Source organism: Spermophilus citellus (genome assembly GCF_964194105.1).
Source record: "Spermophilus citellus genome assembly, chromosome: 7".
In the NCBI taxonomy this organism is placed as follows: domain Eukaryota; kingdom Metazoa; phylum Chordata; class Mammalia; order Rodentia; family Sciuridae; genus Spermophilus; species Spermophilus citellus.
This window is the reverse complement of record NC_138188.1, coordinates 100,983,826-101,007,477: the sequence shown is the minus strand read 5'-3', so window position 1 is coordinate 101,007,477 and position 23,652 is coordinate 100,983,826. Positions and strand designations below refer to the sequence as shown.

At 35.2% G+C, this 23,652-nt stretch overlaps 1 protein-coding gene across 2 annotated transcripts in view; it reads left to right on the top strand.

The window, feature by feature from the left end:
- The window catches only part of LSAMP (limbic system associated membrane protein), a 611,879-nt gene that overhangs the window by 326,673 nt on the left and 261,554 nt on the right, over positions 1–23,652 (top strand). For both annotated transcript variants that reach the window (XM_081302034.1, XM_081302035.1), the window contains exon 2: positions 10,897–11,129. In XM_081302034.1, coding sequence (XP_081158160.1) covers positions 10,897–11,129 — 233 coding nt within the window. The remainder of the gene's footprint in view (positions 1–10,896; positions 11,130–23,652) is intronic.

The following is a 23,652-nucleotide window of genomic DNA, read 5'->3' as shown; positions in this document are numbered from 1 at the left end:
GAACCACATAGAAATTTTCAGCCTTCAAAGTTTTATTAGGAAGGGAACATCCCTAAGAATGTGAGCTGAGAGGTGAAAGATTCTTGGTACATTTATTCGTCCAATGAATAATTATTGAGCGACTTTTTGTGTCAGACATTTTTTTTACAGGCAAAAGAGATGCAGACGATTGAGAAGACATGGTCTTTGCTCACTCTAAAATAGCAATGAAAGGTAGAAAAACAAAGAATATAAATGCTAGCATAAGCTGAAAACAACTAGGGAACTAGGAGAATGCTTCACAAGAGAAGACACATCTGAGGTGGATTTTTATATCATAAGCAGGAACTTGTCAACAGATGCAAAACACATTTTAGAGAAAAGAAGAAAAAAAGAGGCAGAAACAGTGAGATTGGAACCTCAACAAAATTTAAAGTAGAGAGAGAATATAATGCCTAGAGATGAGGCTGGAAAAGTAGGTTGAGCTGATTTATGTTTTTACAGATCTTTTGGAACTTTTAATAGGTAAAAAGACCACAACCATTTAAACAAGAGGATTGTGTGGTCAGCATCATGTATGTTCTGCTCAATATAAAGGATGGATGAAGTAGCTGTGGGCAGGAGGACAACACTGGAGGCCAGAAAACCAGGTGGAGAGTTATGCAGTGATACTGATAACAGATGACAAGGCACTGATCCATAGCTGTAGACATGATGATGGATTGTAGAGATCAATCTTAGGACCAAAATTGGAAAGTAAGATTTGATTGCATAAGTGAAATAAAAAGGACAAGGAAACAGGAATAACTCCGTGGCTACTAAACTAGGGGCACAGATGAATTTTAATTCCATTAACTGAAATGTATGCATGTATTAGAAGAAAAAAGTGGAATATAGTAAGTTTCAGCTCAGAATGTGTTGAATTTGAGGTACCTTCAGAGACTTATATGAAATAGGTGGGTATGTTGTTTTAAATTCAAGTCAGATGAAGTGTAATTAAAGCCCCAATACTGAAGAAATATAATAGAATACTCCATGAGGTCAGGAGAGAAGAAATGTACAATCCTGAAAGGCAACAATACATAGAAGGTGAGTAAAGAAAGAGGTGAACATTATGGAAATTGAGAAGTGATGAGAGTTAGGAGGAGAGACAAGAAAATGAAGAAAGGTAAATGATACACAAAGCTTTGAAGAGATTAAATACTTAAGATAAGCCCATTGGATTTGGCAATTAGTTGATAACCAATGTGCTTCTAAGAGTGGTCCAGACAGAACCAGGCAAATGTGACATCTATGATGGAAAGTGGACATTATTAATTAGTCGATATAAATCATGCTGCCAGGCAGGTCAGATTCCTAAAGCACATATTGAGATTTCAGTAGAGTTTCTGGTACAGTGTCAATAGGTCTTGACCATAAGTATTGATGATTAATCCAGAAGAAATGAGGAACAATTTTAAAACAATACCTTATTAATTACCATTTAGATTCAGCTCTTGCTCTCATCTCCCTGTCTTTTCACTTAACCACCGACTTTGGGGAAACACTGTGAGGGAAGATGCCTCTGTGTAATAAATTTTCAAAGCTAGATTGGCCTTCGGACAGGGAGTCAGAGGCAGACTATGAATCCCCTTAGGCTAGAAAGGCTTTTGAGTCATAGGGTTCCTCTTAGGGATCACTCATACCTTGAACTGAACCTTAAGCATCCACAGCTCTCTCTTGAACTCAGACTGACTATGAAATGTCAGAGTTAACTTACATGTAGCATGACCGGGAGCAATGGCCTTTGACTTCTTCTCTCACTCTCTCAAATCTACACACCAGCTATTTCTCTTCACCTCTATTATGCTACAGGGTCAGTGCTTGATGTAGGTTGGGGACTCTAGGCACTTCTATCCTTCTACAGTTTGAGTAGACTAAGGTTGTTACAAGAGCTCTCCCAGATAGGCTTTCATTCAAACTCACCAGCTCTTGCTTTTATTCCAATTCTTTCAGTAACTTCTAAAGCTCTTTTTGATCATCTGGCTCCAACTCCCATTTATGAACTGATTGTTGGTCTATTCAAGAGTAACATGTTTTTAGAAAAAGGTTTACATTGGGGTAGGAGGATGTGATGGGGAGAGACAGGAGAAAAAGAGAAAGGAGAAAAAAAAACACTAAAATAGGTTGTCACACAGGGTGAAGGCCTTCTCAGACCACTATCCTTTAGAAGGCAATACCCTGGGGGGGGGGAAGATTTTGAGGACAGGAAAAGTAGGAAGTGAGTTGGAGTAGAAAGTGGGTGATAGAAAAATCAAACATGGAAGTAAGAAAAATCCATATAATTCTCCATGTGAGCTGTGTCCTTGTGATTTATATGCAATCATCAGTGATCTATCAGCTGCTTGTCAGCTGGGGGAGGGGACCACTGTATTTCCTTCACCTATGATGGATCTGTTTGATAATATCTCCTTCAGTTTGCAGTTGCTGGAATCTCCTATTTCATACTTGTGGATACAAAATGCATGTTAAAAAGTGAATACTTTTTTGCTCTTTATATTTATCTGCCTTTAAATTTATCTCTTTTACCTGTATCTTTAACAGTCAAGGAAAACTAGACATCAAAGCCCTTTTCTAATGGTAGCTCTGATGACAGTACCATTACTTATTTATTTTCTTATATACATACTTTCTATATGTTGACTGTGAAATAGTATGCCTGCTGTATCTAGGATTTGTCCATGTCTTAGAGGCACAATTTGATCTAAATTATATCTAAATGCATGTAATGTAATGATGAGTCATATTATAATATGGTTCTGCTCCAATGATACTATTTGCATAATGCTCTATATGATAAGACTATAAAGTAAGGGGCTAGGTTTTCAAGTGAGGCTTATGGAAAACAGTCTTCTGACTTTATAGCCAAGTTTCATACATCAGAATGCTCATCCTAAGTGCTTTATAATTTATTATGAGCACTTTTATTTCTCCTTACTGCTGGAATGAGATAAAGAATAAACCCAACCATGGTACAGACCACATTTTTTCCCTTCTAGAACTTAGCATACTTTTGATATTTACTTTGTAATGACTCAAAAGGTAACAGAGTTTTCTTCAAATAGCTGTGGAATTGTTTTTAATTACATAGTGAGTATTTAAACTACATATCAGAGCCAGGATCCCAAGACTAATTTTACTGTTCCAAAGATACAGCTAAAGGCAGCATTTTTTCCTTCTAAATAAAGGGATTTTTCAGAGAATGGAGACTCATAGGGAGAATCAACACAAAAGCAAGATTAAAATTACTGCTCATCTTCTCTCAACCAGATGGGGTGGAAAGAGGAGAATCTGTAGTTCAGTGGAGAGGAAAGGTTTGGGGATTATTCCTACTTCATTGAGAGTATAATTGGCACTTGTGAGAAGGAATAGATAGGCCTGTTCTTGCAACCTGAGGTTCCACAAAACATACAAAGCATACAGTATGCCATATCCAATCCAGGTGGCAACACAATTCTGTCAGCAGATCTCTGAAGATCACAAAGCACAACACAGACTGGATGTTGTCCTGCATTCAGACTGTCCTTGAGAGACATCCATATGTAGGCTCTGCCTTTTATGAAACAAATTGCATCTGATGAAAGACATGAAGCATTTAGAGTCTTGTCTATGCACAGGTATCCCAATGCCCCTTTTAAGATGTTCCAAAGATAGAATTTGAGCCTCAGTTTAAACTGCTATGCTATATAACCAGTCCACATCATACTGGATTCAAGTTAAATAGTATTAGGCTTTATGAGATCTATTGCTGATAGGAAGGGATGAAGGAGGAATCAGGTATATGAACACCAGACCCCTAAAAGATTTCCCTAGAGATGTGATAAGCAAGGGTTGGTTTTAATATATAGAGGTTGCTAAATTTAGTTCAAAATTGGAGTTTCTAAAGAATGAATATTCAAATTTCTAAGTAAGGAGGGACATGGGGGAAAAATGTTAGACTCTTCTAAAGCTCACTAGGTTCTCTAAATATATTAGCCTATTTAATAATCACAACTATCTTACAAAATAGTTATTATTTCCATGTTGCAGTAGAAAACTAGAGTCTCTTCAATAATATCAGACATCATCAGGCCAGTTACTGCTCTGTATATCTAAAATTAACCCACACATCATATAATTCCTTAACTCTCAAAGCCACAGCTATTCTAAGTGCCAAAATAAAAAAAAAAAAAATCCTACCCTATTCTTTTACAGTTTTGTAATATCACAATGTGATATTTCTGAGCTTTTCATTATAATAAACTATTAGGTAAACATTATATATCATTATTACAGGCGTATCTCAGAGGATTTGCGGGTTTAATTCTAGCCCACCACAAAAAGCAAGTGTCATGAATTTTTTGATTTCCTAGTTCATAGAAGTTATTTTTACACTATACTAATAGTTCAGTAAGTGTGTAATAACTTTCTGTCTTAAAAAAGTATGTATCTTAATTTTAAAATACTTTATTCCTCAAAATATAAAAGTAAAGGTGGGAGTCAGGGAGCCAGGGAGCTGAAACAGCCTATTGCAGCAGAGACCAGTAGGACTTCCTGAGGGTCAGCAGTGAATCCCCAGAGTTTTTTCTTTCTTTCTTTTTTTTTTTTCTTACTGCGTCTAATCTTAGGACATGGTAATGAAGCAGAGATGATTCAGAATGATTGATAATTCAAAATCCCATAAATTTGGTACTTAGCTAACTTGGTATTTTTGAAAGTGTTTGCATAGTTCTTGGAATTCATTATACTTAAAATAATGTTGCAAAGCCAGACAAAGGACTTCTAACTCAGAATCTGAGCCTGGGATATTTTCATGACAGTCTATGCCATCCTCTTCTTAGAAATTTTCCTGATTCCACACTTTAATGCTGGTAATATATAGCATCACTTCCCAGACCGATTATCTTTCCCTCTAGAATGAAATGATTCTATGATAGTTTTGCTGATTCACTAAGGGTTTTATTTGTAGAATTGAAGTTTCAAAGCAAACAGTATAAAAATAAAGGGCCAACATTCTTGAAGACTTCCTTCCCATCCACATCTTGAATCTTCCACATTTTACAAAAGAGAGAGATTTGCAAATGTGGAAAAAATAATAAAGCTTAATTTTTTTTAAAAAAAGTTTTCTTGTGAACAAAAAAAGCTAATAATTTCTAAAAAAAAATCAAAATTTTCCACAACTGAATTAATTTTCCCTTACCTGTCCTGGGTTTTACTGATCCATTTTTATAGAGGGAGTAAAATGAAACACTAAGGTTAAATGATTTCTCAGGCATTAAATTAGGAACCAAGCAATTTATAACTTACCTTTCACTATCAACACTGTACAAGATTATATTATCTTACCATTATGAAGCTAAAATTAAATAGCAAAAGGGGCATGATTCCTTAAGTACTTACTTATTTTAATACATTTTTAGTTTTAACTGACACATAATAATTGTATATATTTATGAGGTACAGTGAGAGATTTAAGTACATACATACAACACATAATGACCACATAAGGCTAATTGGTATATCACCTTAATCATACATAATTGTGTGTGTGTGAAATATCTAAAATCCTATTAGCTATTTTTACATATTCAAATACAATATGAACTTAGAACCAAAGCATCCCTTGGCCTCAGTGCCTTTATCATGAATCTGACTTAACACTTCAGAGACTTTGCTATTGTATCTCATACAACAAGAAGCACATGCTTATGAAAAAAATGCCTTTGCATAATAGATGTTTGTCCTGTGACCCTGGAAATTTAAACCAAGAGATCAATACCTACTTCAATTTTTCAACCTTGACCTTGTCAAAATTTTTGTCTCCACAAAAAGACATGGATGTTTGGTAACGTCCCTGGCCTACACCCCCTAGATAACAGTAGCACCACCTCATTCCTTAGTTTTGACAAATGATAAATGCCACCACGCCTTGCTAATGTCAGTGGAGGCACAAACTACATGCACTTGGGATCCCTTACCTAACCATCCTTTCTTAATTTAAGAAACAAAAAAAAAAAAAATCTCTTCTACCCATCCAGGCACACTACCCCTAGAACCTATAATTTAAAAGAAGGAATATAGTTAACTTGTAAGAGATTAAGTCAAATAGATTTGTTGTTTTTTTTTTTATCAATCAATACATACAAGATTCTAATCTTGAGAAAAACAGAAAATTTGTACAAAGATAAGTCTGGATAAATACTAATGCTAAGTTAGTATGTTTTTAGCCAATAATGCTTGTTAAATGTGAAGAACTGTCTAGTAGCAATTGAACAGGCTTAATATCTAGTCGATGTGTATTACTTTCCTTATGGACCCTGATGGTAAATATGCTATTAAGTAATCTATTAGTGCAAACTGAATTTAGTATTTCTTTTTTGCCTCCAATTATATTCATCATTTTAGAATTATAATCCCCAGCCTTATGCAGAGTGAGTGGAATTGTCAATGTACCTGTTCATACAAGTCTGCATAATATACTTGGTGTTAAGTGTTTGCAGAGATCCAATGCTCAAGATTTTTACGAGTGCATCGATTTTTCATGACACTTTTATGGATTCAGATATACTGAATTGAGAAGTTAAAATTTTGTCTGCTTACCTTTCCTGTTATTTTTAAAGCTGATCAAACACACACACACACACACACACACACACACACAGTAACAACAACAACATAGTTTTATAGTTAAGGTAGTTAACCCACCTGGTACTTGAGGGTTCATAGTCAAAGTGGGCAACCTTTTGCACACTTATTTAGTGCTTTATCCTCCTTTTTTTTCGTTTCTCACATTCCAGAGATAAACTTCCTTTGTAGTGACAAGGAGCACATTTATTCCTTCTTCATTTTCACTTCAATACCACACTTAATAATTCTCTTAAAATTTTCTTCATATCAGATAATTTAATGATTTCTTAACAACTTTAAAATAGGTGTCAATATAGTTTTTACCTATTAGACAATTGGTGAATATCTGATATATGACCTAATAGCAATTTGTTAAATTTAGTGTAGTTGTTCCACATTTCTGCAATTATCTATTGCACAGATGATGTTTAGGCCACTACTCAGTGAGGGCTCCATAGGTTAATTATAAGAAGATCACTGTCTTTAATAAACTTACAAGTAAAGTTGAATAGAAATAACCAATGTAATACAGAGTATTATAAGGGAATGACAAGGAGCCAAGGAAAAGGAGGGCATACAAGATTTTCTGTAGAGGAGGCAGTCTCTATTATAATCCTACATCCTCAGCTACCTCAAGAAATCCCACCCAAAGTGAGAGGAAATTCTCTCTGATCCTTTCTGTGTGGCACAAGCACCCATCCTCTTCAGGGTGTAGTCTGTTCTAAATTTTAGAATAATTTACAACATTGTGAACTCCTTGAACAAACATCTATTAAGTCATGCAACACATAACACAAACATTTTATTCTATTTTATTTTACTTTTGGTACTGGGGATTGAAGTCAGGGGCCCATTACCACTGAACCACATCCCCAGGCCTTTTATTTTATTTTATTTTATTTTGAGACAGGATCTCACTAAGTTGCTTAAGGTCTTGCTAAGTTGCTGAGGCTGGTCTTGAACTTGCAATCCTCCTGTCTCAGACTACTGAACCACTGGAATTACAGGCATGCACCACTGCTCCTGGCTATACCTACAGATTTTAAAAATACATTTCTTTACACTTTTCCTGCTTTAGCCCAGACTGATTTGGGAGATAAAAATCAGTAGTTATACAATTCTGAACTGCACTACCCAGTCTTGGAGTAGCATTCCATGTGGATGATGCTTCCTTATTATCCTGGTACTATCCTAGCATGGCCCTAGAGTCCTCATTTACTTTGCAGGCCTGCCTAACACATGGGAGCAAACTCACCTCTTAATGCAAGCCCATGATACTTTTTGTTGAGTTGGTGATTGCTGGGAGCCTGGGTCTGCATTTAGATCAACCATTCTTTTTTCCATACAGCCTGGCGATCTGTGATTAACCTATGTGACTTATTATTTTTTCTTAATTAAAAAAAAGAAACATAGGCTCCTTCAAATTGAGACTACTTTGACTTTTATCATATTTCTCTTATGGATTAAATACTTCCTATTGTTTAAAAAGTTACCACTTTAAATCAAGATTTTAAAAGGTAAAACTAATAATAGAATAGTTCTGAAATCACATTATTCTTTTGCTCATTTTTTCAATAAGTTTTAGTTCATAATGTAGAGGGATTTATTCTCTAGTTTATAGGGACAACACACTTACTTCGGAACTTTTGACCACGTAAAAAAGAACCCTGAAAGATCTAGAGAAGTGATATTTTAAGCATTATATTGTGCTCTGGTGGTTAGACTTTAACAAAATACAAATCAATAAAAAGTATATTCCATTTGTTTGTAAGTAAAAGATAGACTTAAAAATTAAATAAGGATAAAAGGCAAAGTAAAAATAAGGTGTTTTGTAGATTGTCATGACAAAATTTCCACATAATGCTTTGTTGCAGTAGATGCATTTTTATGGGTCTGGCAATTTTTCTGAAATAGTTGATTACTTTCTTAGGTAAGATAGATGTGAACAGTCTCAGAGAATAATTTGGAATAATGATCTATTCGAATTTAACTTTTCCATGGGTAATAATTGCTAAAATGTCAAAGGAACCTAAAAGCCTGACTGAAACTCTGCCTTGTGCTGATAAAGAAATTCACCCAATTGATTTGTGTATATTGTAGGGTAGTTTTCAAGATGGGGGCATGGAATATAAGAAACCCTATATTCTGTATCTGCATGTGTGACCCTGTTAGTTTACATGACAGGTATTTACCTAGAACCTATATTATTGTGGATTACATTTTTCATATATTCAGGTAAACAACATAAAAATCTATGTCTTTGTTTAATTTATAGACCATATTTGTGTCATATATATCAGATGTTGTTTTTTTTTTAATGACCATATCAAGGCCATATTCTGGGCTAAGGATATTCAGGGTACTTCTCTGTGATGTAGTAAGTCTGGTCTTTGCTGTGTTGCGCTGTGTAGGTAAGAAAGCACAAAGGGAAACCTGCTGGCGATTTAAAATACATTTGCATAGGTATATTTTTGTCCTCAATAGAAAAGAAAAATATCATAATTTTACATTCAAAAATGTCATTAATGGTCTAAAAGACAGGAAGCAGTCTGTTGATTAATTCAGAAGTGCCCTTAAGTTGAGAGGTGCTGGGAACACCACCCAGGATAGAGAAGTGATATCTCAAAAGAGTAGAGCAAAAAAAGTAAAATCAAGCCTGAAAAGAAGCAGTAAGCATCTGCAAAGTGAGCTCTCTTCTCCTCCTAGGACCTCCAAATTATCAAACACATTTAATTATTCACAAAAATATTGACATGGCTGAAAAACGCATTCTGGGAGGTGGAGATACTAAATGATACTTAAATCTAGCTATGTTAATAAAACAAATAGGTAAAGCAGAGAAGGAAGATGTGTGTATCTTGACACACAACTTAAGTCAAATTCTCATTTGAAATTAAAAAAAAAATAGGATTCACCTGAAAATAGTGGGGGAAAATAGTCTTGGACCATAGAGGAGTTATTTAAAAAGACTCAACAGTTTTCCTCCATATGAGAGACACAAATTGGCCTCTAAGTCTCTCTGTGGTCTGTCTGTGGATTATGTACAGATTTCCTTTCTATGCATGGGTGAGAAATCTCTATGCCTGACTGTTTTCACCTGAGAAAAGAATCTGAATTTGACTCAATTTGGGAAACACAGGGGAATATGGTGTTTTAATTGTTCTGCCATCATACTCTTGACTCTTTCTGTCCATTCCTTCACACCCCAGAGTGTCAAGAAGCTGGCTGTATAGCTGTGAACAGGGTCTGGAACCATCGTTCTGTGGGACAATCATAAATCTTGCTAAGGAGTACAGAGAGAGACTTTTTCTTTCTTCCTCACTTTTTTTTAAAATTCATTTATTGCTTGTTTGATTTTTTTTTCATTGTCAGATTTTCTGCTGGCAAATTGAAAGAAAGAACTTTATTCACCATGAAGTGATTATCCCTTCTCTGCTAACCTGTGTTCTTTGCCCCCTTCTTTGGAGTTTCCGAAAGGGATAATTTCAGTTTACTAAAAAAAAAAAAAAATCATTTTGACAAACATTTATACTTCATCTTCTCTGGAATGACTTATAAAATTGTTTCTTCATCTCCCATGAAAAACTGCATTCATTCAATACGACCAGAAATGCTGGGAGAAAAGTACCTTGTCATTAGACAACCTACTGCTCTCAGCAGCTAGAACTAGACTTGGGCCAGATGATGCTTGCATTGATTTTCTTGATACAACACGAATGCACTTGTCCTTGGACTTACACACTTCTTATTTCTTGGAGTGTATTTCAAATTCCTAAGGGTCAATAGTGAACTCTGAAATCTAGTCTTGTTCCTGCAGCAGTGGAGCATAACTTGAGCCTACTATCATGCAAGACTTTATGAAATACTTAGGAAAGAATACAAGATGGAGCAAAAGTGACATGATATCATTGTATAATTCCCAAAAATACTTGAGCAAATGGAGTTCTGTGTGAATGAATGACCTTTTCATAAACAAGTTGGAGGTAATCCAGTGGGAAGTCAATACTCATTTAATGTTATTGGCCTGAATTACTAATACTCAGATTGTTTATTGCTGAACCGAATCTAATATAATGACATTCGTCCATTGGATGGTAATTAGATCTTAAAGGAAACAGTGAAGTTACTAAGGACCCCAAGAAATGTCATGGTAGTGATTCATTATGCATATAATTATTTTTCTTGATTGATCTTGTTGAGTCAAATCATGCAGAGAATGAAAGCAGTTACAGTTATGGTTAAGCCACTAACATTATTACTCTGCTCTGTCAGATGTGTTGTAGAAGACAAGAACTCGAAGGTGGCCTGGTTGAACCGTTCTGGTATCATTTTTGCTGGACATGACAAGTGGTCTCTGGATCCCCGGGTTGAGCTGGAGAAACGCCACTCTCTGGAATACAGCCTCCGCATCCAGAAGGTGGATGTCTATGATGAGGGTTCCTATACATGCTCCGTTCAGACACAGCATGAGCCCAAGACCTCCCAAGTTTACTTGATCGTGCAAGGTAAGAAAAGAGTGGAATATAAGGTGGTAAGGAAGAGACGCAGTTGGAAAATAAGCACGTTATATAAAATATTTACAAAATTCTTTCTAAAAAGGAAAAACTTCCAAATGCAGGATTGCACTTAAGTATCTGTTTTCCTTCTACAAAATGAGTTTTAAGTGAGAGGGCTAAAGAGAATAGAGAAGTACCCTTGCCACTGTGAGCCAGTACCTTTGACAAGAAGGGTTTCTCCTAGTTCAGAATATAAAAACACACAGCAAAACTTACAGCTATTTAAAAAAAGGTAAAATAGGAACGTAGGAACATACAGAGTGCTTAGAACCACAGGAAGTTCACTTTACTACCCTGCCAGGTACCCGTGTTTCACCAAACTTAAGAGAGTTGGGTTTTACCTGTTCTTGTCCTAATTAAATTTTTTCATTAATTATCTGTTTTCATGACAGAAAAAAATATTTTAGAACAATAATGGTCCCCACAGGCCTTGATATCAGCGGTCCAGCTTTGTGTGATTTGTATCTTCACTAAATAACAAGGTACTTGTGAGTAAGTCCACTGACAAGGAACTTCAAAGTCATTAGGGACAATTTGCTTTGAGACTGGGGTTTCCACAGGCACATCTGAGTCGGGGTTTTACAGAACGCAAACCCTAAATGGCATATGCATGCTCCTTAAGGATAGCTCCCTTGAGTCCCTTTTCTCATAATTACAAAATGAAAACAAAGCTGATCGGCTGCAAAAATTTTTTGCAAAGTAAAGTCAAACCACCAGCAGTTTCAATCCATCTATCAGGAAAGATCTAAACGCTAACAAACATTAGGGCTGTGCTCGTGTATTCTTGATTTACAGTTTTATGTAAATTTAATGCAAATTAGGCATGGCCCTAGGGCTCCTGTCAGGATTCCAGTGCAGTCAGTGGTGTGGCAGAGTTTGACTGTAGCTTCTATTAATGTGTTATGGAATTGATTATTGCCGTGTTTAAATTATCGCTCTTCCAGATCGTCTGATGAATAGATTGAAGCTAGAATAAAATACATCAGAGACTGGCTGATGCAAGAGTGGTTTAGTCAGGTGGCTGCTATCTTGGTCCATTTTCAATGGCTGACAACTTCATTTTATTCCTAATAAAAGGTGTATCTACTGGTTTGCAAAGTCCCAATCACAGTCAAAGCATAGCACACTTTCCTTGTACTTTAGTGAAGAGTGCATGAGCTCTGTAATGAGAGACACCAGGGTTTAGATCTCTGGGATCACATTTAATAAGATATGTAACTAGAAATATGTAAACACATCCAGGTGTTAATTTATCAGCTCCCTTGGAGCTCGTACAGGTACACACATGTACAAACACACACACTCCTACCTCAAAAGGAGAATTTTTTTAACCTGATTTAGTGGTAAAGGGAGAAGTGATAACTAAGGCTCTTCAGAACAAATTTTATCTAATGGCCTGTTATTAACACTATCTTGTGATTTTTCTTTCTTGGTATTTATTGTATTTCATTCATATATTTATTTATAATGTTCTATGCTTTAAAAATCCTGCTTAACTCTGAGATTTTTAAATACAATTTTAGTATCTTTATAGCTTTTATTGTCATTAGAAGGATCCTAGAGAGACCACAATAGATATTTTGTATTGTCCTATACTAAATAAAATTCAATGATCTGACTATTATATTTCTTGGTGAGGAAGAGATGAGAAAAGAAACCATTAAGTGTAGGTTTTTTGCTCAGGATCACACATAATTCAGGGAGCAGTTGAGAGCCAAGCAGATCTGGAGTCAAATTTAAAGCACTTTCTAATAGAAAGGAATCTTCCATTATAATTTTTTAAGAACTACTATAAGGGTTTTTATTTACGTCTGAGCTGACACACAGACTTTCTTCTTTATTTTATTTATTTTCTTATTTACCTGTGTACTTTTAAGCTACAAAACATGGCCTTTGCAATAAGGTTAAAACCAGAGCTCAGTTAGATCTTATTATACCTACCTTCATACCATGGCAGTGCTAGTGAAAATTAAGTTAACATAATATTAAGGGGTTGGAAAAGAGCTACATTGTCAAGTGCTATTTATTGTCTTGTTTAATTATCATATTACTATTAAGTAGATGTAAATAATTTTATATGTATATTAAAACTTTTATACACACACATATATTCAAACAATTAAAGTTCAGAGACAATAAAAAAAAACACCCAAAGTTCCCTATTGGCTTAGGACAGAGTTTCAAACCCACATCTATCTGATTCAAGATAATATATTTTCTTCTTCTTTAACATATTGCTTTTTAAAAAAAATTAATTTATTTTTGTTTTTTACACAAATGGGATGCAACTTTTCATTTCTCTGGTTGTACATAATGTAGAGTCATACTCATACATAGGATAATAATGTCCATCTCATTCCACCATCTTTCCCTGACACACACCCCTTCCCCTTCTCCCCCTCTCCTCTGTCTAATCCAAAGTTCCTCCATTCTTCCCTTGCCCCCCAAATTATGGGTCAGCATCCACTTATCAGAGAAAACATTTGGCCTTTGGTTTTGGGGGATTGGCTTACTTTACTTAGCATGATATTCTCCATTTACCTGCCAATGCCATAATTTCATTCCTCTTTGAGGCTGAGTAATATTCCATTGTATAAATATACTACAGTTTCTTGCTTTGAGAGAAGCAATGAGAAACAAAACCTGTATTTATAAGGGGTATGAAGACAGGATTGTCTTTTCCTGGAGCCAGTGTCATTGAAAGGAAACTTTTAGACAATTGTATAGATGTTGGCATGTGTGACCCCTAGCACCCAATGTCTGCCACTTCTCTTTTATATTCAGCTTTGAAATTGTCAGAGGACTCATCCATTCACATTATTTATTCCCCCTGATTCTTACTCTGTGATTCATCTATATATGGTTTTTACCCCATCCAAGATTCTACTTCTATGTATGACTGACATCATTCTTTTTCCCAGATCCACAGCCCTTTCCTTCAAACTCTAAGAACCTTTTATGTCCTTCCTTGATCACCCTCCATGGTTTCTGCAGATCCATGTAATTCCTTTTCTTTAATCAATGATGAGAACACCCTTAACTCAAAGGAGCTCTGAGATAGCACTACAGAATCATGACTGGGCAGTTACACTGCTTGATTCAGATCTGTTTTCCTTCCTATTACATATGTAAACGTTGGGATAAATGACTTAATTTCCTTAAAGCTAGATTGTGCCATATGTAAAGTGGAGATAAAAATTAGGAATTTTAAATCCTCCTAAATTTACCATAAGAAAAAGTTAGGTGACCCACCTAGCTTAATGTCTGGAGACTGTATTGTAACCCAATAGATGGTGATGATGATGGTGATGGTGGAGAACAAGACAGTGCTGTTGCTGCTCCCATGTTTCTGTAAGGCTCACCCTTGTGCTGGAGTGCTGCCCAGAGTCAAACAGCTGTTTTGACTCTCTTATGATTGGAGTGGGCTCAGGTTTACTTCTTTGGCACTCTAGAAGGCTTTGTAGACCTATATCCCTTTAAAGTTCTTACCTATATTTATTAAAGATGTTTGAGTCAAAAATAAAGTTCATACCAACAGCATTTAGAGTGTTTGTTCAATTTTAGATGGGTGAAGTCTCCACAGGATTGCTGATTCAGTAGATCTGGGTAGTGTCTGAGAATTTGCATTTATAACAAGTTCCCAGGTGATGCTGATGCTGCTGATGTAGAGAACCACATTTTGGCAACCACTGTACCAAAAGATTTGTATTCTTTAATATCACATGAAGGAAAAGAAAGAAAAAAATATATATGTGGGAAGCCATACTGCATAATTTTACTCATTTTCAGATAGTGGTACCTCTCCAAATATTTCTAAAATTAATCTTTTTAGACATGAAGACATGAGAGAGAACAGATAGAAAGATAGGTACCTTAACTTTCACACTCCCTTTTGGGCCCTCAAAGATGCTTACATAACTTAGCCCAATGGAATGAAAATCTTCTCTCTCTCCCTAAACTGTCCCTCTTCAGGTGTTGAAGCAGAAAACAAAATTATTGTGTCATACTGGTTCATGAGGGTCACCACACATAGAATATCCTTGTTGAAATAAATATGCTGAGATTTTTGCTAGACTCTGTGTTTGTTTAAATGATAGCTATACACACTTTCCTCATAAGGTTAACTGAAGAAAGCTTTGCGTCAACAAATACAAAATCTAGGGGCTGGGGATGTGGCTCAAACGGCAGCGCGCTAGCCTGGCATGCGTGCAGCCCGGGTTCGATCCTCAACACCACATACAAACAAAGATGTTGTGTCCGCCAAAAAAATAAAAAATAAATATTAAAATTTCTCTCTCTCTTTCTCTCTCCTCTCTCTCTCTCTCTTTAAAAAAAAACAAATACAAAATCTATAGTTGCCTTTGAGTTCCATTCTAATTTCTTGATATTAAATATTCCATCTGTGTAAGTCAAGGGTACCTAAATAAAAACAGGCATTTGATATACTTAATAAATTGAGAGACCCTTATCTGAAGCCAGATTTTTTTGGTTCCCATGCCAGCAGCTTTATGGAGTCCAAGATCAAAGATTAAAAAAACACCACCCTTAACTTCAGTAAAATAAACAAATGAATATCAATGGCATTATTTTCAATAATAATTTATTCATATTTTTTTCTTCAAATGTTACTGTCCTGTGATTTTGTGATCTTTCTGATCAAGCTGATATGGAAGCATATGTATTAAGGCAATGTTTCTCTAGATACGATCCTTGATAACCTGCAGCCAAGTCAACATTATAGTTTTTTATACTTGTTAAAATGCAGATGCCTGAGAACCACATCCAGAACAACTGAAGTAGAATCCTTGTGGATGGAAGCAAAACTTGCTCATACGTTGTGCTTTGCAGGTGATTCAGACAAACACAAAAAAGTCGAGAATTATTATTCTAGGGATCTAAGCAATCAATGAAAGGGATTTACTCTGACTGTCTGCTCATTTTCCCATATGAACCTGCATCAAATTATATTTAAAAGTATGTACAGCAGGTAATAGAGGATTACAATAATAATATTATAAATAAACCTGTGAATTCATTAGAAAGAGTAATCAATCAGGTTGCTTTAGCCCTGAGAATAGTAGCCCTCAAAATAAGTATAATTATAAAAAAAAGAAACAACTTCCATGTATATATAAATATCAAGAAAATTATGATATGAAGATTTTTTTAAAATGTGAATCTTATTTTTAAATATTACACTCATCATACTAACTTTTATCCTACCTTAAATGTATGTGACTTGCATTATATAATTCATGTATTGATATCAATACTAGATATGGACACACACATACACACACATAAATAAATATAATATGGAAATGATCATAACCCTGTTGAGAATTTAGCCTTATTCTTATGCCATTCTAATTTATTACCTTTTTTTTTCCAAAATGGTCTAATGTAGAAAAAACTAATATTGGAGGTTTTTTTTAAACATTTTAGAATTTTACAATGTTTTACAAATAAATTCACTTAGGATTAATAATAACCCAGAAATTTTTCTCACATTTTGAATCAAATCATACACATTGCTAGTGGAAATATAATGATTATTTGTCAGGATATTTGTTGCATAATTACCATCATTAAAACAATGTAATTATGAAATGATGTGAGAGTGACACTTCTTATAGAACCAACATGCTTTGTTTTTCTTTTCAAATTCCCACCCTTAAAAAGTGACATTTCCTGAATCTCATTAATCCTAGAACATTTATATTGAATTACAGTTGCAATGCCTATAGCTTCTCTTTTCTTTTAAGATTTTTGTTGTTGTCGTAGTTGGACACAGTATCTTTATGACACAAGACCTTTATTTTATTTATTTATTTTTTATGTGGTGCTGAGGATCAAACCCAGCACCTTGCGTCTCACATGTGTTAGGCAAATGCTCTACTGCTGAACCAAAACCCCAGCCCCTATAAATGCTCTTTTAATTTAGTAATTTAAAACTCAAATAAGCATGAAGTAAGTTTTTCATGAGGAATAGTCTACAACCTATTATTTCTAGGATCAAATTTTTAGAAGCCAGTTTTACAATTCTGTTAAGAAGTTCTGATGCTAACCAAAATCTATTACACAGAGCTTTAAGCAGGTATTTTTTCTCTCTCTCAATCCCTTTCTTTTTTTTTTTTTGTTACTTCATTCTTTCTCCCTTCCCTCCTATTCTTTCCTTCCTTAATAAACATCATGTTGCATTGATTATTAATTAAATAATTGATCATTGTCTATAAAATTCCATACAAGTTTTGCCACTACATTGTTATTGAATTTAGCCTGTAGCTCTTCTCATTTTTAAGTATTCTAATAAAATAAGAATTTGAGGGCTGGGGAGGTGGCTCGAGCGGTGGCGCACTCGCCTGGCATGCGTGCGGCCCGGGTTCGGTCCTCAGCACCACGTGCAGGCTGGGATGTTGTGTCTGCCGAGAACTAGGAAATGAATGTTGAGAATTCTCTCTCTCTCTCTCTCTCTCTCTCTCTCTCTCTCTCTCTCTCTCTCTCTCTCTCTCCTCTCTCACTCTCTCTTTTAAAAAAAAAAGAATTTGAAATCTTAATTAGTTATATTTGTTCTTAAGGTAATTTCTCTTGATTAATGCGATTTCTAGTAATTAGCTGGAATTATCATTGGACTTTATATGCTGAAGTCTACTAATTTTCCTACTCTAGAGATTAATTTTTCAGACAATAGCCTCTTGATTGGCTGTTAATAGATCAGGTTTAGTCTTAAAAGACATTACTATCCATCACAGTAAAATGATAGCTAATAAGAAGTGATGTTTGAGGAGAAAATATTTGGGAATATTTCCTCATGCTGAGACTTATTTTTGGATTTATTTTTGGATCTGTATTGCTGCTAGTGGGAACTGCAGCATCTTATGTTCTATTCACCAGTGGTCCTGCCCCTATAACAAGATGCTCTGGCACAATTTTCACTGTGCCTCTTTCCCAAAGGTGTGAGCTACAATGAGTTCCTTTCTATACTAGACAGCCAGAGATGTTTCTCTGTTTCTTCCAAATAAAAGCTCTTGAGCTATGCAGCTAAACAGCCATTAACCATTATATTTTAGAAAATATTTTATTAAATGATAAAAATCTATGCAACTTATGGTCAAATGAAGTGACAGTTTTCTAAACAACATAACCTCCAGCATTCATTCTGCAAACTGTAGTCAATACACACTCACATCATATGCACTCAGATATCCATTAGAAAAAAATGAAGGTAGAATGAAATACACCAAATAATTTTACAATGCTTTGGGGGTTTTTCGCTTCATAGATAAAATTTTATATTATTTTGTTCTAATCTTATGTGTACATTGTGTACATATACTATAGCTAGAGAAAGTGCAATATTTTTTTAAAAAAATAACAAACGTGATTGTTGAATGGACAAACTATAAGAAAAAAAACACTTCTTTTAAATTTCTGTTATGCAATTACTAATAGGGCATTATGTAAAATTGTGGATGTGTAACCGACGTGATTCTGCAATCTGCATTTGGGGTAAAATTGGGGGTTCATAACCCACTTCAATCTAATGTATGAAATATGATATGTCAAGAGCTTTGTAATGTTGTGAACAACCAATAAAAAAAAGAAAGCTATGAAAGATAAACTGCAAAAAAAATAAATTTCTGTTATGCTTTCTTCCTCCTTTTCATTTTCCTTTTAATTTATTTTTCCTTCAGCCCTCCATCATACTCTAAAATGAGCATTCATATTCTTTTTCTTTTTTAAAAAATTTGTTCTAATTAGGTATACATGACAGTAGAACACATTTTGACACTTCATACATAAATGGAGTATAATTTCTCCTTCTTCTGGTTGTACATCATATGGAGTTACACAGATTGTATGGTCATATATGCACATATGATAATAATGTCTGATTCCTTCTACTATCATTCCTATCCCCTTATCACCTCCCCTCTCTTTACTCCACTCTGTCTAATCCAAAGTACTTCTACTGAGCTTTCATATTCTTTTCTTTTATAATGGAGGAACCAAACTGATAAAGTCATCTAAAGCAAGTAGGCCTTAAGTTACTAAGTTATCATGCCTTACAAGGATATATTCTTTTTAAAAGACATAGTATAAAAATAATGTTGCATGCACCTGGGTACATACACACTACAAAGTCTTGGGGAGAAGGAATGAAGTCAGAGATTTTGTGTCGGTAAGACTCTGCCAATCTCCTCAATTCAAGTAAAACTGTAGAAGAAGCACTTTTATGTATAAAGTTTCCAATTTAAATTTTTAAACACCTAAAAAAAATCCTTAATCAGGACCTTATGGTTATCCTATAACCATCTGCTGGCTTTACTTCCTTGTCTTCCTAAGCTGGAGCCTGTAATGTGACATTTCAGTGGTCCCCGTCACGGCGCCAAAACTTCAAGTTTATTTGATCTTGTTCTGAACTTTCCAGACTCTCATCCATGAGTAACTCCTATAATTCTTTTTCTTCTCTACTTTACAGAGTATTAAATAATGCTAGGAAATTGGATACCATGACATTTTATTGAGGACCCTATGAACTCATGCTAACCTCATTTAAATCCTCATGTTTTCTGTATATCTTTTCATTCATCATTTGTTTTCAATTCAATTGCCTAAAATAGCTTTACTTTTCTTTTTCCATATTCCCTATTTTCATCCTCCCACTGCCCCTGCCTGTCAGTCTTATGTTATTCTCTTTGACCCCTATTTTAATTACACTATTAAAAAAGTCCCTCTTTTCTTGCAATCTCTTTTCCCTTTATTTCTCAAATAATGTACTATCCCCTATTTTATTTCTTAAACTCGCTCATCTTGAGTTCTGTGATCTTCATATTTCTGCATTTCACCAGAGCTGTTCTTGCTTCTCCTTATTTTTGAGATCTTCCACTAATGACCTCATCTTTGATTATAACATCTTTATGTTTTAATTCCAAGTCTCCATTGCCAACCTTGCCCTTTATGTTCTGAATTCTAGCCCAGAAAGAACTATTAAACATTTCTTTCTATCTCTTCAGCCACTTCATGTTTATTGTGCTCAGGTCAAAATTAATTTTTACCTCCAAAGAATTTCTTCATTTTTTTCTGATATCCTTATTTCTGATAATGACATGATTTATCTTCCTGAAACAGGTTACTTCTAAATTCTCCATTTCACCTATATCTTTTTTTTCAATCAATGATACATTTTTGTGAAGCATGCTTTCTTACATTCTCTAAATTAGACCATCAGCACCTCTTTCCCAGAATTTTTTTTTCAAAACAAGTGCAATCTATTGCTTTTACCTTTTAGCATTCTAAACTGCCCTGAACACAACTTCTAGATATTTGTGAGATGTAGCTCTGATACTCTCTTATCTCAATTCTTTATAGTTCACAATAGTGACATAATAGTCTAATTTAAAGTGGTTCTCCCCCAACATATTGTTCTAAACTTACTTCTTCCAATGTGCATATGCTAGGTCCTGTATGATCAAACTCCTCCCCCAAATTATGAAAATTGAGTCAGTCAGGCACAGAATATGAGAAAGTATACTCCTGGCAGAACCAGAGACTGTGAAAAGGCTAGAACATGGTAGAACATGGTGAGCGATGAGGGATGAGAAACAAAGGCAGGCTGCTGAGATACAAAGAGCCCTACAAATATGGTGGAGTTTGGTTTTGGTTTGTCTTCTTTTTCAGTGAAGGTGTATAAGGTTCCTAAATTAACAGATTGACTAAAGATTTTAAGCAGAGGAGTAACAATGGATTCCAATTGGAAGTTCTTTTTTTTTCATTTAGGTAATTATTTTAATTTCAAGTACAATTAATACATGTACATGTATTTTAATTAATACATGAACATGTATTAATTGTACATATTAATGAGTTCAGTGTGATATTTCCTTCCATACATGTATACATACCATGTATTAATCAAATTCAACCTCTCTTTATCCACCCTTTCCCCCTCAATATCCTTCCCAGTCACTAGTAATAACTACTCTATATTCAGGTTGACTTTGTTTAGGTGCCACATATGAAAGACTGTGTGGAGGAAAAGGGAAAAGGAACTGTTATACATCGTTGGTAGAAATGTAAATTAGCACAACCATTATGGAGAAGTATGGAGGTTCCTCAAAATCTAAAGATGGAGCTACCATATGATCCAGTAATCTCACTTCTGTTTATATAGCCAAAGGAAATTTTCAGCATACTAAAGAGAAATATGCATGCTTGTGTTTACTACAGCACTATTCATAATTGATAAGATATGGAATCAGTCTATTTGCCCATCAACCCTTGAGTGCATAAAAATATGGCATATATATATATGCACAATGGAATATTATATTACACAACCACAAAGAAGAATAAAATTCTGTCCTTTGAAGTAAATAGAGGGACCTAGATGACATTACGTGAAATAAGCTGAACACAGAAAGAAATACCCAGTGAGTATTTATTAAATGTCACCCAGCATACTATATGTAGTTTCTCTGTCATGTCTTACTTGATCTTATCATCCAAAGGCAAGTTCTTCCTTCTGTATATCATAAACACGTTTATCTCTCCCTTAAAACATGTTGTATTCTACTTTTTTTTACTGTTGGTCGTTCAAAACATTACATAGTTCTTAATATATCATATTTCACAGTTTGATTCAAGTGGGTTATGAACTCCCATTTTTACCCCGTATACAGATTGCTGTATCACATCAGTTACACTTCCATTGATTTACATATTGCCATTCTAGTGACTGATGTATTCTGCTGTCTATCCTATTCTCTACTATCCCCCTTCCCCTCCCTCCCCTCCCCTCCCCTTTTCTCTCTCTACCCCCTCTACTGTAAATCATTTCTTCGACTTGTATTATTTTTCTCTTACCCCTCCTTTCCTATTATATGTAATTTTGTATAACCCTGAGGATCACCTTCCATTTCCATGCAATTTCCCTTCTCACTCCCTTTCCCTCCCACCTCTCATCCCTGTTTAATGTTAATCTTCTTCTCAAGCTCTTCCTCCCTACCCTGACCTTGGTTACTCCCCTTATATCAAAGCAGTCATTTGGCATTTGTTTTTTAAGGATAGGCTAGCTTCACTTAGCATAATCTGCTCTAATGCCATCCATTTCCCTCCAAATTCTATGATTTTGTCATTTTTTAAAGCAGAGTAATACTCCATTGTGTATAAATGCCACATTTTTTTTTATCCATTCATCTATTGAAGGGCATCTAGGTTGGTTCCACAATCTTGCTATCGTGAATTGTGCTGCTATGAACATCGATGTAGCAGTGTCCCTGTAGCATGCTCTTATTAGGTCTTTAGGGAATAGACCGAGAAGGGGAATAGCTGGGTCAAATGGTGGTTCCATTCCAAGCTTTCCAAGAAATCTCCATACTGCTTTCCAAATTGGCTGCACCAATTTGCAGTCCCACCAACAATGAACAAGTGTACCCTTTTCCCCACATCCTCGCCAGCACTTGTTGTTGTTGGACTTCATAATGGCTGCCAATCTTACTGGAGTGAGATGGTATCTTAGGGTGGTTTTGATTTGCATTTCTCTGACTGCTAGAGATGGTGAGCATTTTTTCATGTACTTATTGATTGATTGTATGTCCTCCTCTGAGAAGTGTCTGTTCAGGTCCTTGGCCCATTTGTTGATTGGGTTATTTGTTATCTAATTGTCTAATTTTTTGAGTTCTTTGTATACTCTGGATATTAGGGCTCTATCTGAAGTGTGTGGAGTAAAGATTTGTTCCCAGGATGTAGGCTCCCTGTTTATCTCTCTTATTGTTTCTTTTGCTGAGAAAAAACTTTTTAGTTTGAGTAAGTCCCATTTGTTGATTCTAGTTGTTAACTCTTGCGCTATGGGTGTCCTATTGAGGAATTTGGAGCCCGACCCCACAGTATGTAGATCATAGCCAACTTTTTCTTCAATCAGACGCCGTGTCTCTGATTTAATATCAAGCTCCTTGATCCATGTTAAGTTTTGTGCATGGCGAGAGAAAGGGATTCAGTTTCATTTTGATGCATATGGATTTCCAGTTTTCCCAGCACCATTTGTTGAAGATGCTATCCTTCCTCCATTGCATGCTTTTAGCCCCTTTATCAAATATAAGATAGTTGTAGTTTTGTGGATTGGTTACTGTGTCCTCTATTCTGTACCATTGGTCCACCTGCCTGTTTTGGTACCAGTACCATGCTGTTTTTGTTACTACTGCTCTGTAGTATAGTTTGAAGTCTGGTATCGCTATACCGCCTGATTCACACTTCCTGCTTAGCATTGTTTTTGATATTCTGGGTCTTTTATTATTCCATATGAATTTCATGATTGTTTTATCTATTTCTACAAGAAATGCTGTTGGGATTTTGATTGGCATAGCATTGAACTTATAGAGAACTTTTGGTAATATTGCCATTTTGATGATGTTAGTTCTGCCTATCCATGAACAGGGTATATTTTTCCATCTTCTGAGGTCTTCTTCTATAT